Below are 19,404 nucleotides of genomic sequence, written 5' to 3'. Positions count from 1 at the left end.
CCATGTTTCCAAGTTACTATAATTATACCCAACACTAATGAAGCAGTGATCCCCAATCAGACACAAGGGTGTGGACCTAAAGCATGTCCTGTCCAAGCTTCCATGCTCATACATACCCCAATGGGACAAAACCACAGAGCTGGCTATAATTTGCAAGAACAAAATTTTCCATGAATCAGTAGAAGCCTGAAAGTTTTAAAGGGACTTTTCTAGAGGGAGTGATTTCTGAAGCAAACTGTTCCAGTAAACTCGGAGAGTAGTGACAAAACATTCAAAAATAAAGCCATGTGGGGCACTCAGGTGGCTTAGTTGTTTAAGTGTCAGACTTCCTCTCAGGTCACAATCTCACAGTTCGTGAGTTCAAGCCCCCGGTCGCGCTCTGTGCTGACACCTCAGAGCCTGGAGCCTGCTTCAGATTCTGTGTCTCCCTCTCCCTCTGCCCCTATCCCACTTATGCTCGATCTCTGTCTCTCAAAAATGAATAAACATTAAAGGAAAAAAAGATTACAAATAAAGCCATGACATTCTGTTTCATCCGTCTGGGGAAGAAGCTATCTCCCTACTGACATAACACAAGGTGGTTAGTCAGTCACACTTTATCCTATTTCTCTATAGACATTTAAATGTGACATTTCAGTTCAAACCAGTGTTTATGTATGTGTAGCAGAGAACTAGAATCACAAGGTCTGGATAGAATTAACCAGGCACAGACGCTGCCACATTAGTGTAAGCCCTGTACTCTTGTGGAAAGTGCATTCCCCAAATGGGAGAAAGAAGGGGTAAAGGCAAGGCTGGCTGATAGCAACTCACTGGCTTTTGGAAAATCAGGTCCAGAAAAGAGCTCATTTAGATAAAAGTTCACTGGCTAACTCCAGTTCTACACATTACTAGAGAAGTTTCCAAGTTTTGCTTTTCCTAGAGTAAGCCAGAAACAACGTAGGTGGATGGGGGGATTAAAAAAAAAAAAAAGTGGCCTTATTTCAATTTCTGAATGGTCCATTTCTGTGTGTTTTGACTGTGCCCGACATCAAATCACATTGCTGCTGTGGTTTTCATCTTCCCAAGTGCAAAAGGAAGGAGAAGGAGAAGGTTCTTAGATCTTCCTATTCTCTCTTTATGGTAGAGGAAACAGGAACACCTGCAATCCCTTGCCCTGAGTTCTCACTTCCTTTTTCGTGTCTCTCCATTGTTGGGGGAAGGAACTAGCCACCATCATTCCACGTGTCACCTGCATACCCCAAATCCACATCACTTCAATTCTTCTCAAAGTCTGTAACAACCACTTTGACTCCCCGCCATTCTATTGCTGCCATTTGTATGTGTCCCCAAACTCAGTGACCTTAGGTGAGCTGGATAACTCTCCTCCCCATTCCATTACCTCTCTGCCTTTGTTATCCCCAGTAACTCCATACAACAAAAGTCCAAGTACCCAGATCTCTGAGGGCTGTTTTGGTCTATGGGTGAAATTTGAAATATCCAGGGGCAAACTGGACTCTCAAACTTTTAGACTACTTTTTCATTAGTATTATACTTCAGAAATAGGCTTTTTAAAAGAATTGGAAAGCAGAGTTTAAAGTTGTGATCTTTGACAAGAATATGAAGTACAAATATTTTATGTAGAATGAGGTAGTCATATGCTTTCACAATCAACGTGACAGAGATGTAATATCTCCCCACTATTTAGAGTCCAAGCCTTTAAAGTTCTTCATAATCATAAACTAGATGTTCTCTACCTATTCAATATAATTTTCCACTCCTCCCCCAAATAAATTATCTACCAAGACCCTATCTTTTCCTCCCACTATCTTAACCATCGTAAGTCAAGAGTTTGAAATAGTCAACATTCTAATTGCTGTCTCATTATCTCCTTCCTTTTGCACAAGACTATCTACTGTCTCATTCTAATTACTGTCTAATTATCTCAATTACTGTCTCTCATTATCTAATTACTGTCTCATTATCTCATTATACCCACTTTATCCAAAAGATTTCCCTCCAGAATTACGGTATATACCATGCTAAATGTCTATATAACCACTTAAATAGTGAACAGTTCAATTCCTTAGCCCAATATGTAACTTCTAAGAGATAAGTTTAAAAACAGCAGTCTTGGGGTTTTGGGTGGCTCAGACGGTTAAGCGTCTGGCTCTTGATTTTGGCAGGTCATGATCTCGCGACTTGTGGGATGGAGCCCCACATCAGGCTCTGCGCTGATAGCAGGGAGCCTACTTAGGGTTCTCTCTCACTCTCTCTCTCTCTCTGCCCGTCCCCTGCTCACATTCTTCCTCTCTCCCTCTCTCTCGCTCTCAAAATAAACATTTAAAAAAAAAGAACAGCAATCTTGAGTGCTTCAAAATTCAAATGTTACCATTTCTACTGCTTTACTTAACTAACACTTTAAAAGTTTCACTTTAGGGGCATGTGGGTGGTTCAGTGGGTTGAGTGTCCAATTCTTAATTTCAGCTCAGGTCATGGTCCCAGAGTCATGAGATGGAGCCCCACTTTGGACTCCGTGCTGAGCATGGAGCCTGCTTAAGATTCTCAAGTTCTCTCCCTCTGCCCCTCTCCCTGCTCCTGTCCTCTCTCTCTCTCAAATTAAAAAAAAAAAAAAAAAGTCTCACTTAAAAGTGTTTTTTCCCCCTTGTTAATTACACTAATTTATCTTTCCTTTGGGAATCTAAAGAGCAGCTGGAACATGCAAGTTGCTGCCACTGACGTGTAGAATTTTGTTTGTTTTTCTCCTCTTACCATTCCGACCCAATATTTGTTGGCAAAGACTCTCAAAAACTGGCAGGAGCTATAAATTAGATATTTGAACTATTCTCCCCTAGCTATACAAATGAGCTGTCCAACTTTCCAGTACTAAAATGCTTTAATTCACAAGACGTATGCCTTAAGGGACTTGAAAATTTGCCTCTAAGTCAGATGAACACATGGGTTATGAGTTATTAATTATACATAATAAGGCTTTGGGATAGGATAAATTGAACTAAACCCTAAACCTGACTGACAGATAATATATCCCATATTTGTGTTGGATGAGAAAACAGCAAAATCTAAAAGTTAGGGCCATGACTTGGATAGAATCAGAAAGGCCAAGGCCCACTATCCAGATTCATTACAAAATACCTAACTGTTATTCCCTGACTCCATCAAGGCCTGAACGCCCACTGCAGAAAAAGATTAGTCCTCTCTCTCCATCCTATTCCAATCCCTAGAAAAAAAATACAGAGAGAATGATAAAAAGATTTATATGCTGAAAAACTGTCCAGAGTTAGACAGAAACATACATATAATGTATTAAAATTTATCCATTTACTTATATATATTCTTTACTTAGATGAGTAATTTAAACACAAACTTCCAATTTAAGACAAACGAGAAAATAACGGATGGTCAAAAAGGCCTAAAAGACACATCAACATTAGCACTTCACTGCCTACACGTAATTCTTTTTTTTGGTAACACACTGTGGGGTACAATGGACTTTTAAAAAAAATTATTTCCAGTTGAATATCTATACATAGTGTAACAATACAAGAATAAAAAATAAGTCATATCTTCCAGTTGTATGCCTTAGAAAAAAAAGAACAATAAAATAGGATGGATGAAAATTATTTCTGTTGGTTTTAGACTTCACCATAAATAATCCAAGGTCACCAACCTTTGGGAGTATTAATTTAAGAAATTTTGTATCCAAAAAATCATTTAAATATCCTAAGCAATAAAGTAAAATAAAACCAACTGAAGCATAGTTTTTAACTCAAGTAATACAACTAGATGACAAAGGATTAGTCAGCAGCAAAGAATGAGGTCCTAAATTCTGAAAATATAGAAAAAGATTTACTACAATAACAAAAATAAATAAATCCAAGTATCATTATTTTTAGTTTAAGCTGAATCCAGGAATTATCTCATTAAAAAAAAAAAAAAACCAAGTTGCTGCTTTCCAGATATACCCACAAGTACTTTGGGAAAAGGAAAAGGGCATAAAGATACGATTTATTGTTTTCCTAGTAGAACTTTCATGATGTAATTCAGACTTGAGGTTACTAATGACCTGAGATCCATTAGCAAATTGCATTTATTACTTAAAAATTAAAAAGGAGCCTTTCCTGCTTTAAAACACATGTACACACCCACACAAACACACACAAACAGATCTTAATCTCAAGCACAGCACAACAGAAGTTGATTACCAAACCAATAGATATTGTGAGTTATAAACTGAGTAAACATGAGCATTACAGTAAAAAATTTCACAACAGTTAATTCTTTTTCTGGTTTAGAGATAGTTTATATGTGCTTATAATTATTTCAAGAAACTTAGTACCAAATTAGTTACAGAGAGAGACAGATATTCCAAGTATTCACTCATTCATTCACCTATATACAGCTTTTGGCACAGTAGCAAAGTCACAAAGAAAATCTACACTTTTACTGCAAAAAGACATGGTCTTTACTGATGTTTAGATAAACAAAGAGGTAGCTAATAAAAAAAAGGGCCACCATTTTTCTCAAATGTCAGCAATTACATAAGACCTCAAAACACATTCTGATTTGGAAAAAAAAATTCTTGCCAACAATTAAGGGAGCAAGTAATTTCATCTATTTCCCAGTGGCAAGTCTTCCCCGGATGGTAGTAACCAGCAAAACTATTCACTTGAGCCTTTTGTCACCAGAGACCATTGCTACATCTCTACGCAAACATGATGAACTCAATTTATTAGTCAAATAGCTGAATTCCATTCAAGTGCACTTAATACAGTAATACACTTTATAAATTGATTGAAATTAAAAACACCTCTGATTGAAAATGGGATTATTAAGAATACAATACTGATTTCAAATTATATGTTTCACTGGTGTCCTGATGAAACATACAAAGCAAATGAAGTCATTGTTTCCAGCATCTCTGAAAGATTACCTAGTCCCTTAAGGTATTAAAATAGAAGTGAGAAAATACATCCCTGAAATCTAGAATTGGTAGTACAGTTTGAAAAGTTGAAGCCAATTTGATATGGTTAATTCAGATCATGGTTAAATGGTAAGAGGATAGCTCAGGAGTTGACACAAGTCTCAAATTAGTAATCTCTGTTGAAAAAACATAAATGAAGGTACCTGTAATGTTTACAAGGTCAGAGTGTTCAGATCCATGTATGTAAGTCCTAAGATCCTAAAAACTTAATCTCTTAAAATATTGTTGACCATTGAGGAAGAATAAAAAAATCCAAATGGATTACATCTAAAATGAGGCTGTTCCTTCTCCTTTTATAAAATACTTTTGGAATTCATAACACAAAAAATATGCACAGAAAGACATTCAGAATTTTCAATCTTTTAAAAAAAAATCAAGGGATCTTGAAAAATATCCCTGTTTGCTTTGCATTCTTCAGTCTTCCTTCTCTTCCAAGAGCTTTGCTACAGATGTCTATCAGCTGTATAGAGTGATACTTTATTTGCCTGTTCCCACAACAGAAGAGGTGGCTTTGTCGGACAACAGCTTGGTCTTGAAAATTTACTTCTGGTAGGATTCTCTCACTTTTGCCTGCAGCGCATCACACGTCTTCTTGGCATCGCCTAGAAGCATGGCCGTGTTGGGTTTGTAGAAGATTGGATTGTCCACTGCAGCATAGCCAACACCCAGTGACCTCTTCATAACGATGACCTAAGGAGCAAAGATTAAGGGGCAAAATGAGTGTATTTAACAGACTGGGCTGGGATGTGATAGGTATGCCCACACTGCCCTGCCCTAGCTTTAAATGAAGCATCACCACTACTAACTCCTGAGTACACAGTTTTCTAAAATACACAAGGAGTCGTTTTCTTAATGCAGGCACACATTGTATTAACTTTAATTTTTTAAATGTGCCCATACTCACATCCAAGAGAGAAAAATCTTGTTAACAATAAATAGTTTATCTATGAAACATAAGATTACAAGTGATTTTCTTCTCAGAGCTTTTCTCTATAAAGACCCTGTAACATTTTCTACTCAGAAAAATAAGCATCTTTCTCTAATGTGTTAAAGAGACCAAACTTAGTGCATAAGCTTCTAATGGGAAAATGGCATGATTCCTATTCCACCACTTTAAAGTACATCAGAAGGTTCCAGGCGCGCCTGGGTGGCTCAGTCAGTAAAGTGTCTGAATCTTGATTTCCGCTCAGATCATGATGTCACAGTGGTGGGTTCAAGCACCAGGTTGGGCTCCGTGCTGACAGTACAGAGCCTGCTTGGTGTTCTCTCTCTCTCTGCCCCACCCTGGCTCACTCACACTCTCTCTTTCTCAAAATAAATAAATAAACATTAAAAAGAAAAAGAAGGTGCCAAGACAAAAGCCCAAAGAGCAATCTAGCCCATCACATGACAGAGGTAATAATATTACAGTCCTACAAAGCAAAATGGAAGAAGCAAACCTGTCTCTAATATTGATGTAGTATAGTCATTGACACCTACATGGATTATGGATGGTGCTATCCTGTTAAATAGCAAGTCAGTTCTTAGGAAAATAAAAAGCCTTTCTGTGGTTGTCTAGGTAGTTTATCCAAAAATGAAAGCAGTCTAAATTTATTCACACTTCACTCAGCCTTAGTATAGTCTTCTTCAAATTCTCCAATTTGATGACGAATGCAGTAATTTTTTATCTACACATGAATAAGTGCATATCACACTCCCATATTTTCAATGAAGAGAAACAAAATTAAAGGGAAATGTACTTACATAATTACATAATTATGACTGTTAAAATGCAGATCTGACCTAAGGGTAGTAAAGGCATGTTCCTCGAATGAGGCAGGGGAAAGGTATAAGCCTTTGAGTCTCTATGACCCAGCGGTGAGCCTCCACAAAGGTGATGTGCGCGAGCAGGCCTTGCTTCCTTATGCCACGTTATGGTTTGGATTTCTAAATCACCTTTCTTCTAGACACCCCATAACAACAACAAATTCCCTTTAAAAAAATTAAATGAAAAAAACATGCTCATCTTCGTATATGAAGGCAATGATACTGACTCACTGTCCCAGAGGGAAGCCATCTGCTTCACTGGACTCTATCTGGAAGTCAGCCAGACTCATTCCAAAAGCTCACAGCTCTTTTTTCAGCTGTGGCTACAGATTTTGTTAATCCATCCACATAATATCGTTTGGTTCTAATGGTAACCAGGGCATTCACTCGGGTTCTCTACTGGCCACCGAACAGACAGAAGCTGGATATAGAGAGCTAGGCCCTACGCCCACTCAAGCTCCTGCGGCTTTTAAAAGGCATCAGCGCTCCTCGCCGAGTGAACCAAGATGGCTCTGTGCGCATGTCTGAAGAGACATTTGACTATGAGAATGAAACACAAGTCTGAAACTTTACCTGCTTTGATTTCCAGACCTCGAGGACTGGCATGCCTGCAATAATAGAGTTGGGGTCTTCCTGAGCTGCTGAATTAACAGTGTCATTAGCTCCAATTACAAGGACCAAATCGGTGTCTACGTAATAAAGGGAAAAAAAGAGAAAATGTAAGTCTCAAATAGGCTACTTTCATTTTTTTTCAGGCAAATTATAGTGATCTGCACTTTATAACAATAGTAACAAAAGCCAACATTTATAGGATGCACACTTGTGCCAGGCACTGTACAAAGAGCTTTATCAGAGAGGGTCGGTAACTTAGCCAATGCCACACAGCTAAAAGCAGTAGGTCCTGCATGTGAACCTGAGCATACTGACTGGAGCTTACATTATTGTGCTTTCCCTCCCCCCAGATGGATCTACCTAATCTGATTTTGCGATTTTTTTATTATCTCAAAATGATCTTGTTGGTTATATTATTTTTGAGAAGACTGGCATTCCATTTTCAACTTTTAAAATGACCACATATGATGCTATTTGATGTCTCAAAGAAAATGGTCTAAGAGTCTGTACTGTATTAAAGCTGTGCCCATAATTCCTGGAACTGGCAGGTTTCACACAAAATTTTGCAACAGTGAAATCTCAAAGGGGGCATAAAATTAAAATGGTCCAAACTCCCTCTTTAAGGACTGTAATATAAATTACCTTAGAACTTTGCCAAAAATGCCATGTGAATGTAGATACACATATAACTTCATTATTTTTCTCTAATAAACAGTATTTTTTAAGTTTACAGTGGACACTTGCCAGGGGGAACTGGTCTAACTTTAACAAACATGATCTTGGGCCAAATGTCATTAACATTCAACATCTACCCAATGACAGCCATAAAGTACAGCACCTTATCTACTGAAATCCTAGTACTTTAAAAGAAAATAGAAAACTACTTTATTGATTATGAATCAGTACAATTAGAAGCCAGGAAAATCTCAGACACTGGCTAGCATTATACATTAAATTAGCAACAGAAGTAATTTTATAAATGAGGAACCTGAGGCTGGGATCTAATGCAAACAAGCGAGAATTGTGACCTAGATCCCAAAGCCAGATCTCTTCCGAGTCCCTCTGCAATGAGCTCCACTATCTCTCAAGATTTTCACTACCCCTAGGGGCGCCTGGGTGGCGCAGTCGGTTAAGCGTCCGACTTCAGCCAGGTCACGATCTCGCGGTCCGTGAGTTCGAGCCCCGCATCAGGCTCTGGGCTGATGGCTCGGAGCCTGGAGCCTGTTTCCGATTCTGTGTCTCCCTCTCTCTCTGCCCCTCCCCCGTTCATGCTCTGTCTCTCTCTGTCCCAAAAATAAATAAATGTTGAAAAAAAAATTTAAAAAAAAAAAGATTTTCACTACCCCTCAAAGGCACAAAAGTACCCATGCTACTCACAAATCTGTTGTGCCTTATTCAGTACCGTCTTTCACTGCTTTCATTCCAACTGCACACCTACTAGGGGTAGGTTACTCTTCATTGGACTAGTGGGTGTTCAGAAATCCCACAATTTACGTCCTAAGACGGGCGTTGCTTTATTCAGACTAAGAATATTTAGACTTCAGCATCGCCTCTACCACTTACCTGGGAAATCATGGTTGATCTCGTCCATTTCCAGCACAATATCATATGGCACCCCAGCCTCAGCCAGCAGCACATTAAGCTGACCAGGCATCCGGCCTGCAACTGGGTGAATTCCAAACCTAGACATGAAACAAATGAACAGCTGGCCTTACTTGATGGGCCAAAATGTACAGAGACCCCAACATCACCTCCAAATCTGCACACTTTGTTCTTGGCACCTCTGCTTTTCCTGGTACTATCTGATCTCTACAGGCGGGACTAGAACTAGTCCAGATATATGATCAATCTACAAATATTGAAGTTGGAGGTTTAATATCTCAGTATACACAAATGATAACTCCTCTCAAAAAATAAGTGTAACCTTAGAACCTGACTCTTCCATATGTTTTAAGTACAAAGAATTTCCAACAACATTAATAAATAAGATCACCTTACATTTAATAAGCATTATGTTCTCTCATGATACTTTCTGATAAATCTTGAATCTTTAAAAACTTATGTAAGTCAGCCTGGAATTAAACACTTGCCATGAAAAATCAACATTATTCCATCAAAAGCTGACTTCACATTCAACTTTAACCTCTATGTTCAAAGCTGGAGAAATAAAATAGTGTCATGGACAGGAGTTAACAGCCTACAATCTTTCAGAAAATGATATGAAGCATTACTCTGCATCCCAGAAGAAATGTGATAGCAACATGCTGGAGTGTTTCAAAGACGGAGTGATACACAAATCAGAGCTCCACACTTTTATTAAGGCAAAAGAAACTGAAGCATCCAGCAATTTCTTTCAACCACAACCATAATGGGATCTTTGGAGTCATTTAATCCAGCCCCTTGCCCACAGTATTGATCTCTGTCTCCTCAGCACTGGGCACAGTGCTTGACACACAGGAAGGGCTCAATAAAAAGTGAGTGAGTGAGTGAATGAGTGAATGAATCCAGCGAAGAAATGCATTTGATAGTAGTTCTTGGCAGGGATCTATCCGACTTCAGTTTAAACACTTTCAGTAACCAGAAACTTACTCCTTCCTAAGGTCTATTCCATTACTAGACAATCTCAAAAATTATATAACACAAACACACACACACACACACACACACACACACACACACACATTCATATTCAACCAAAGGAACCCCTATCTCATTGCTTTCCAAGGTCTGTAGTTTTGCTCTGGAGCCATAATGAGTTTATTCCCTCTTTCATATGTGGATTCCTTTGAGCTATCCTACGATGCTTACTAAGCAAAACATCCTCAATTCTTTCAATTACTCAATGCTGACAGATCCGCTGCTGTCTGAGTCCCATTTCCACAATGCAATATCCAGCTCAAATCTCAGTCCCCCAAAGTGAATACAGTATGCTGGATGCAATCTAGATGCATAAGGCACAGCAAGAAAATCCCATCCTTAGACCTTTCCTTGACAATGATGCCTAAGTCGGCCTTAGCTTTTAGGGCCGCCACAATACACTGCTGGCTCACACAAAAATCATGTCATTTAAGACACAGAAACTGCTGCCAAGTCAGGTGTCCCCACTGTTAATAGAGGTCCTGCTGGGAACAGATTAAAGCAGCACAGGAATTGACCCCTCCCAAAAACACAGACCTGAAAAGGGCTTTAAAATGGCCATTTAATTGCCTAAATAGATGATAAGGGATTTTCCCACATCTTTAAAAGTGATAATGAAGGGGCGCCCGGGTGGCTCAGTCGGTTGAGCGTCCGACTTCGGCTCGGGTCATGATCTCGCGGTTTGTGGGTTCGAGCCCCGCGTCAGGCTCTGTGCTGACAGCTCAGAGCCTGGACCCTGCTTCAGATTCTGTGTCTCCCTCTCTCTCTGCTCCCCACCCCCCAACTCACACTCTGTCTCTCTCTCCTTCAAAAGTAAATAAACATTTAAAAAAAAATTTTAAAGTGATAATGAAGAGTCTGAATTACTGGGGGATCTTGTAGTTGGGGGGGGGACATCAAGTGACAGGTACTCTCTCTCATCAAATTTATTTTTAATCTTAGTTTGGAGATCACCGAATGCCCCTAAATAATAATTTATGTTTATTAAAAAAACAGAAACCCCAGGCTAAAAGGAAACAAAACAGTTACCCCTATGCAGTTATACAACAGATAATCATTTTATTTCTCCTTTTTAAATATATTTTCCCGATTTTCTATGAGAATGTACACTTTTGTGGGAGAATCAAACCATGTGATTAAGGGGCTTTGGGGAAACCCCGAAGGGCTAGGAGGACAGTGAGATCAGTGACCTTGGCCCAGCCGGGATCTTCCCAGCTTCACAGTCACTGAAAGGAGGAGAATGTACACTTTTTATGGTGGGAAAAATTAACTTCATTTAAAATAACTTAATACTTCATGCTATTATATTGTAACACCATTTACAAATGATTTCTCATATATTATTCCATTCTATCCCTAATCATCTTTAAAATTCTCCATCCAGAATTAGAACACTGGGGCGCCTGAATGGCTCAGTCAGTTGAATGCCCAACTCCTGATTTTGGCTCAGATCAGGACACCAGGGTCGTGAGATCGACCACCGCATCGGGCTGCACGCTGAGTGTGGAACCTGCTGAAGATTCTCTCTCTCTCTCCCCCCACCCCCACTCACCCCCAACTCATGTACTCACTCTCTCTAAAATAAAAGAATTAAAATAAAACAAAAAGAATTAGAACATAAGAGCAAGTGATTCAAACCCAGTCCTTGGTTAAATAAGCAGAGCTTCAGAGCTTTACGCATACACCTAACAGAAAGAAGCAAGAATGTAGCAAGGGGGGCTGCTGGTATATATTCTGGCACAACGGCCAATGCTGGCTCTTCCTGATGTGCTGTGCAGTTTGTATAACTTTTTTAGTAAATAGTTACAGCTGGGATTCAAACTCAGGTCTTTCTGCCTCAAGAGTCTGAACTTTTAGCTCTATACATTATAGTAGTATAAGGGAGATATACATTTGAGAAGTATTTTGTTTAGTTGACAGCTCAGGTATTACTAGTTATGTTGCTGCTAGGCAGGTTACTTAAGGACTCTCACTGTCTCAGTTTTCCCAGAGTAGTAACCGGCTGTTACTATCAGCCCATATCCTGCCAAGGGCTATATAAAACTGTGTAGAAACGGTTTGAGAAATACTTATTATTCTCTGCTTGGATGGGTAAAAAAAGGAGTTCCAAAAATCCAATTCGCAGTGTTCTTTGAGAATAATTGAGAGCCCAGAAAGTTTCAACAGTGCTACAAGCTATAAAATAGAAAAAAAAAAAAAAATTAAATATCTGCATGAACAAACAGACACAGAAGAAAAATGTGTCTCAGAAGAAAAATATGTCTCATCTATTTCAACTACTTCATCACCTTTCCCCTCAGTGGGCTAGCTGTAGTTTTGTTCTAGCGAAAATAAAATTAAGGGCAGTCATTGTTTCACTCCAGTCATCAGTTCACTCTAGACCATGCTCACCACCTCATAGCGTTTTAAGTTCTTCCACCACAAATTCTCCTGTCATTTTGGGGACTGTAACAGTTCAACACCAGAGAAAAAATTTTAAATGTTCTCTAAAAACAAGATTGCTTTCTTTTTAGGTTCAAAAAATGTGTCTCTATTTATTGAGAGAGAGAGGGAGAGGGAGAGGGAGAGGGAGAGGGAGAGGGAGAGGGAGAGGGAGAGGGAGAGGGAGAGGGAGAGGGAGGGAGTGCATGGGCAGGGGAGGGGCAGAGAGAGAGGGAGAGAGACTCCCACACAGGCTCCACACTGTCAGCACAGAGCCCAATGGGGAGCACGGAGTCCCACATGACCCTGTGAAGTCACTACCTGAGCCTAATTCAAGAGTCAGACACTGAACTAAGTCACCCAGGTGCCCCAATTGCTTTCTTTTTAAACTAGAAATTGGTATCTTAATGTCATAGTCTATATCAAACCAAAGTTTTCAATCACTCCTGAAAACAAAAGAAATAAGGCAAAATACTGACAATTTAGGCTCCCACTCTTCATGTGGTAATGCAAGCTGTCTTCAGCACTGCAGCTGTTTTCAAATTGCCTCAGAGAAAACACTTCTGCAGGGGTAAGTGGACTCTCTGGTTAAGGTAACTTCTTCAAGATTTTAGTGTTTTTTTATAGTGGCAATAACATAAAACATTTGAAAAAAAAAATCTCCAGGAACCAAAGTATATGCTCAATAAATCAGACTTATTATTGAGACTTACTAAGACTCAAATATGAACATAAATATCATTTTAGTACTTTAGTAACAATATAGTACTTTAGGGGTGGCTGGTTGGCTCAGTTAATAGAGCATGTAATCTTGATCTCAGGGTCATGAGTTTGAGCTGCATGTTGGGTGTGGAGCCCCCAAGGGGAGGGGAGGGGAGGGGAGGAAAGGAAGGAAGAGAAAGAAGAAAAGAAAAGAGAAGAGAAGAGAAGAGAAGAGAAGAGAAGAGAAGAGAAAAGAAAAGAAAAGAAAAGAAAAGAAAAGAAAAGAAAAGAAAAGAAAAAAGAAAAAAGAAAAGAAAAGAAAAGAAAAGAAAAGAAAAGAAAAGAAAAGAAAAGAAAAGAAAAGAAAAGAAAAGAAAAGAAAAGAAAAGAAAAGAAAAGAAAAGAAAAGAAATATAGCCTTTTCCAGCTTCTGGAGGCTGTTCCCATTCCCTGGCTTATCACTCCATCCCTCTGACTTCTGCTTCCATTATAACATCTCCTTCCCTAACTCTGACCCTCTTCTCTCTCTTATGACAACCCTAGTGATCACATGGGCCCACGTGAATAATCCAAGATAGTCTCCCCATCTTAAAATCCTTGCCTTAAATCTACAAAGTCCCTTTTGCCATGTGAAGTAACATGTTCACAGGTTTGGGGGATTAAAGTGGACATCTTTGGGGGTGACTGGGAGGCTCAGTTCGTTGAGTGTCTGACTTCAGCTCAGGTCATGATCTCACAGTTCATGAGTTCAAGTCCCACAACTGGCTCTCTGTTGTCATCATGGAGCCTGCTTCAGATCCTCTGTACCCCTCTCTCCCTGCCCCTCCCCCACTCATATTTTTTCTCTCTCTCTCTCTCTCTCTCTCAAAAATAAACATTTTTTTAAAAACTTAAAACAATAAAAAAAAGAAAAACAAGTGGACATCTTTAGGGCCTTTATTCAGCCTACCACAAACTTCCTTTCTAGTCCTAAAATTCCAGGAACTAGGGTTTCTATTTTAGCTGAATAAGTCAATATATACAGTATGTAAATTACTTTTGGATTTCAATTCTGTATCCTTCCTTTATTCTAGTAATTTTATTGTTTTTAATAAAACAATAGTAATTAATTTGTTTTTAATACTGCCCTTGCTTATCTTTAAATTAGTCCATCTAGCTATCATCTTTATGCTTTAACTGACATGTCTTGGGCCAGATTAGAAATCAAAGACCTCTAAATGTATTTGTTGTTATTGTAATTTTTAATTAGCTACAGACTGCATAAAGACATTATTTCTGTTGAGCTAGTTGTGAAGGGTAAACAATCGCAAAGCTAATCAATATGTTATGCTAAATATCCCAAACGATAGATCATTTTATATCTGTTAGCATAATAATTTATTAGACCAAACCTTAAGACTCTAAGGTTGGAGAAAAACACATGCAAGGCTCTAACAAGAAAATGCCAGTGTTTTGAGAGAAATAACAGAACACGCTAAATTTTTAGAAATATATATGTGCACACTGATAAGTCAATGTGAGTTTATAACAATTCTGGCCCATATAACTGACTAATCTCCAAAGTCAGTATTAAAGTTAATTATACCAGACAATGGTTTGGCCATAACCAGCAATTTCCAGGAACTGATGGACAATGCTCATTAATGTTCCATCATCATACGAAGAATATCCAGAATTTCAAAATGCAAAGCCTACTAGCCTTTTAGTTCTTTCCTCTGAGCCATGAAAATTATCTTTATTGTACACATGCTTAAAGCAGAATTGCTGTGCTTGTCTACAAGATTCTACAGAAGGAAAATAAATACTACAATGAGATCACAAAGATCTGCCAAGGTGCCTGGGTGGCTCAGTTGGTTAAGCATTTGACTCTTGATTTCAGCTTGGGTCATAATCTTGTGGTTCGTGGGTTCAAGCCCCGTGTCGGGCTCTGCACTGGCAGTGTGAAGTCTGCTTGGGATTCTCTCTCTGACTCTCTCTCTCCCCTCCTGTGCTCCCTCTCTCTGTCTCTAACTAAATAAACATTAAAAAAAAAAAAAAAAGATATTCCACGTTCCCAGAACTTTTTCTTTATGCATCTCCTCCTTACGATGCACTGCATCATAGTAACTGGTTGACACGACTGTGCCCTCCAAACTGGGCACAACATGAGCACAGGAACCGTGTCTTATCTGTCAGTTCCCACAGCACCTGGCACTCCTTATAGGGATTCCAAGAGAGGGAGGGAAGGAAAGGGTTTTAAGAAACACAGTGTGCCCAGTAAGGTACACGGAGTCATACATTTTTATGTCTCTTTTTAGAGAAAGAATTTAGGGAAGTAGCAAGAAACAGCAGTTAAAAGCTGTAGAGTGCCACTGCCTGGATTCACAGCATTTGGGCAGTTTGGTCTGTATGCCTCACACCTCCTCTGTGTGCAATGGGATTGATAATAAAACCTCTTCAGAGGAGTATTGTGAGATTTAAGTGAGATAGTTCACATAGAGAGATTTTTATACAAAGTATTTTAGACCAATGCCAAGCACAATAAGCCTTTAATAAATTAAGCTGCAATTATAAAATTTTATTCCAATACACTTCTGTAATATAAATGCTCTCTGTATTTTTCACACAAATACACATTTTAATGATCACTTATATAAAAATTAATACACATTTTTTTTCATTAAAACAAATGTTAGTTTGATGTCAACATGTTTTGGTTGGTTTTCTAATTTTTACCTTGAAATTCTAGTAAATATCAGTATAGTCCAATAAAAGCCAGAAGTTCTTTGTATTCACAACTACATCAAAAGACTAGAGAAATTATGTAGTCAAAATAGACGAAGGCTAGTAATTGTGAATACTGCACTCACTGGGAACTTGGTCATAACTAATGTTCAAATACATACTTATTTGATAAAGTCAAATTTTAAAAGGCTATACATAATCCTTCCACTGATACTAAAACAAAAAAGCATTGTTTCCTCAACTGACAGATACAACAAATGTTATTAAGTCAGGATAATCTCTTCGATTATCTTGAAGCAAGAAAAATTTGAACATTTCTTGCTGTTTTCCTCTCTCAAATATGAAAATGATAGCCTTTTGCAAAACATTATAGAATAAAAACTAAGGCCTCGGTCCCTGATTAAAGACAGACCCAGGCACAGTTCAAAACCAGTGAAATGATCTACTCAAATAAATCAACCTGATCTTCAGAGCCTTTTAAACTAACCAAGAAAGAATAAAAACAAGTAAGAGGGTATACAAGGGCTATTTGTAAATATTGCGTGACCTGAATAGAACTTGGTAAAGATGCAATTCAAAAGACACCCTATTTCTTAAACCTTTTTTATAGTACATGATGATATAAAGCCTATTCTTACACTTTTCGCAACTTCACATTAGATTTTAGACACCACATGTTCTAAAGGGGACACAACAATGTTTACTCCCATGATTGTGGGTCATGGAGACAATATGTCCTGACCAGGGTGCATTACAGCAGTTGGTTCTTGGACATGTGGGACTAGTAAAGAGTATAAAACATTCACCACATGGATCTTACCACAACCGTTCAAATTAACTACATTTTCCTTCTTGCATTATGAAAATATCCAGATTTAGTTCAGCAATAAAACATGAAGAAGAGTCAAGTATCCCAATTCAACAATAAGACAAAGAAACTACAGAGACAACTGGGCCTCATCCTACAGTATTGAGTGTTTTCCCCATTTTACAACCTCTTACTATTTATTATAAATATTGCAAAATCTCTTCAAATTAAAAAAAAAATCTTTTTACAACCTGCAACAATTTGGTTATACATTTTGCCAGTCACTGTGCAAAATGTTTTCATACTCAAGATGTTCAAATGGCTAATTTCCTTTCTTTCATTGTGTTTTATTATTTAATATAATTTATTGTCAAATTGGCTAACATACAGTATGTACAGTGTGCTCTTGGTTTTGGTGGTAGATTCCCGTGGTTCATCACTTACATACAACACCCAGTGCTCATCCCAGCAAGTGCCCTCCTCAATGCCTAGTACCCATTTTAGCCTCTCCCCCACACCCCATCAACTCTCAATTTGTTCTATGTATTTAAGAGTCTCTTCTGGTTTGCCTCCCTCCCTCTCTATTTTTTCCCCTTTCTTTCCCCCATGACCTTCTGTTAAGTTTCTCAAGTTACACATGAGTGAAAACATATGATATCTGTCTTTCACTGACTTATTTCACTTAGCATAACACCTCCCAGCTCCATCCAAATAGCATGATTTCACTCTTTCTCATTGGCAAGTAGTATTCCATTGCATATATAAACCACATCTTCTTTAACCATTCATCAGTTGATGGACATTTAGGCTCTTTCCATAATTTGGCTATTGTCGAAAGTGCACTGGGCTACATGTGCCCTTATGCATCAGCATTCCTGTATCTTTTGGATAAATTCCTAGTAGTGCTATTACTGGATTGTAGGGTAGTTCTATTTTTAATTTTTTGAGGAACCTCCACACTGGCTTCTAGAGCAGCTGTACCAGTCTGCATTTCCACCAACAGTGCAGAGGGGTTCCCATTTCTCCACATCCTCGCCAGCATCTGTAGTTTCCTGATTTGTTAATTTTGGCCACTCTGACTGGCGTGAGGTGATATCTGAGTGTGGTTTTGATTTGTATTTCCCTGATGATGAGTGATGTTGAACATCTTTTCATGTGTCTGTTTGCCATCCGGACGTCTTCTCTGGAAAAGTGTCTATTCGTGTCTTCTGCCCAATTCTTCACTGGATTATTTGTTTTTCGGGTTTGAGTTTGGTACGTTCTTTATAGATTTTGGATACTAACCCTTTATCTGATATGTCATTTGCAAATACTTTTCCCATTCCGTCGGCTGCCTTTTAGTTTTGTTGATTGTTTCCTGTGCAGTGCAGAAACTTTTTATCTTGATGAGGTCCCAATAGTTCATTTTTGCTTTTAATTCCCTTGCCTTTGGAGATGTGTCGAGCAAAAAATTGCTGTAACTGGGGTCAAAGAGGTTGTTGCCTGTTTCTCCTCTAGGGTTTTGATGGCTTCCTGTCTCACATTTAGGTTTTTCATCCATTTTGAGTTTGTTTTTGTGTGGTGTAAGAAAGTGTCCTAGTTTCAGTCTTTTACATGTTGCTGTCCAGTTCTCCCAGCACCATTTGCTAAAGAGACTGTCTTTTTTTCCATTGGATACTCTTTCCTGCGTTGTCAAAGATTAGTTGGCCACACATTTGTCGGTCCAATTCTGGGTTCTCTATTCTATTCCATTTGTCTATGTGTCTGTTTTTGTGCCAATACTATACTGTCTTGATGATTACAGCTTTGTAGTTCTTTTACTGTGTTTTATATTTTTAAATTACATAGACTGCATTTGGGAATTCTGCCTTCCCAATACCATCATCCCACAATTTTCCTAAATATGTTATTCTAAGCTCCTAGGAAGTTCGCAAATTAATGAGAAAAAAGACATAACATGGGGAAATTTTTTTAAAGTTTCATTTGTTGAAAGCCTATTTCTTCTTTTTTAACCATAAATATTTATAAATCAATAAAACCTTTCGAGTTAAAATAGAGGGCTGGGGAGCAGGCTGTGGATGGCTGTCGCCTGCTAGTCAGCACTGGGGCCAGGCTGTGGGACAAGCTGTGGGCCTCACCCCTCTGTCCTGAGGCCACTTCTCCCTCTTGGGGTTACAGGTGAGACGGAGTCACAATTTCCACACTCAGAACCAATTGTTGGGAGTCAGTTCACCATTTTTTTTCCTCATTCCCCTACCTTGGGATTTCTCAGATATTTGTCATTTATCATCCAAAGATCTCCAGTAAAAGAATTTTTTCAAGGGCGCTAATGACAATGATATTTCTCAGGGAGAACGTCATTCAACTCCCTGAACAAGAATGTCTTGGTCTGTTTAGGCTGCTATAACAAAATACTTTAAACCGGGTGGCTGAGTGCTGGAGGCTGAGAAATGTGGGATCAAGGCGCTGAGAGATTTCTGCAGCGGTCTGGAACTGAACCTGTAATAATCTCTGAGCAAGGGAAGCCTTAAGGCAGTGGGATAAAATCTTCAAAGACTGGAGAGAAAAGAACTGTCATCATGGAATTTTAAGGTATACAAAATGAAAGAAAATCTACCATTAACCTCTCACTAAAGAACCTTTAAAAGATATGTTTCAGGGTGCCTGAGTGGTTCAGCCAGTTAAGCTTCCGACTCTTGATTTTAGCTCAGGTCATGATCTCACAGTTGAGATCAAG

At 38.7% G+C, this 19,404-nt stretch overlaps 1 protein-coding gene across 4 annotated transcripts in view; it reads right to left on the bottom strand.

The window, feature by feature from the left end:
* Window positions 1–4,066: 4,066 nt before the first annotated feature.
* The window catches only part of NNT (nicotinamide nucleotide transhydrogenase), a 96,731-nt gene continuing 81,393 nt past the window's right edge, over window positions 4,067–19,404 (bottom strand). For all 4 annotated transcript variants that reach the window (XM_086678347.1, XM_086678351.1, XM_086678337.1 and 1 more), the window contains exons 20-22: window positions 8,960–9,078; window positions 7,358–7,473; window positions 4,067–5,668 (exon numbers count right to left, since the gene is read on the bottom strand). In XM_086678347.1, coding sequence (XP_086534473.1) covers window positions 5,519–5,668; window positions 7,358–7,473; window positions 8,960–9,078 — 385 coding nt within the window. In that variant the 3' untranslated portion in view covers window positions 4,067–5,518. The remainder of the gene's footprint in view (window positions 5,669–7,357; window positions 7,474–8,959; window positions 9,079–19,404) is intronic.

The sequence above is a fragment of the Puma concolor genome, chromosome A1 (genome assembly GCF_028749965.1).
Source record: "Puma concolor isolate L17-30 chromosome A1, mPumCon1.1.hap2, whole genome shotgun sequence".
NCBI lineage: Eukaryota > Metazoa > Chordata > Mammalia > Carnivora > Felidae > Puma > Puma concolor.
Note: the sequence above shows the minus strand (reverse complement) of the source record. Positions and strands in the feature narration are given on the sequence as shown.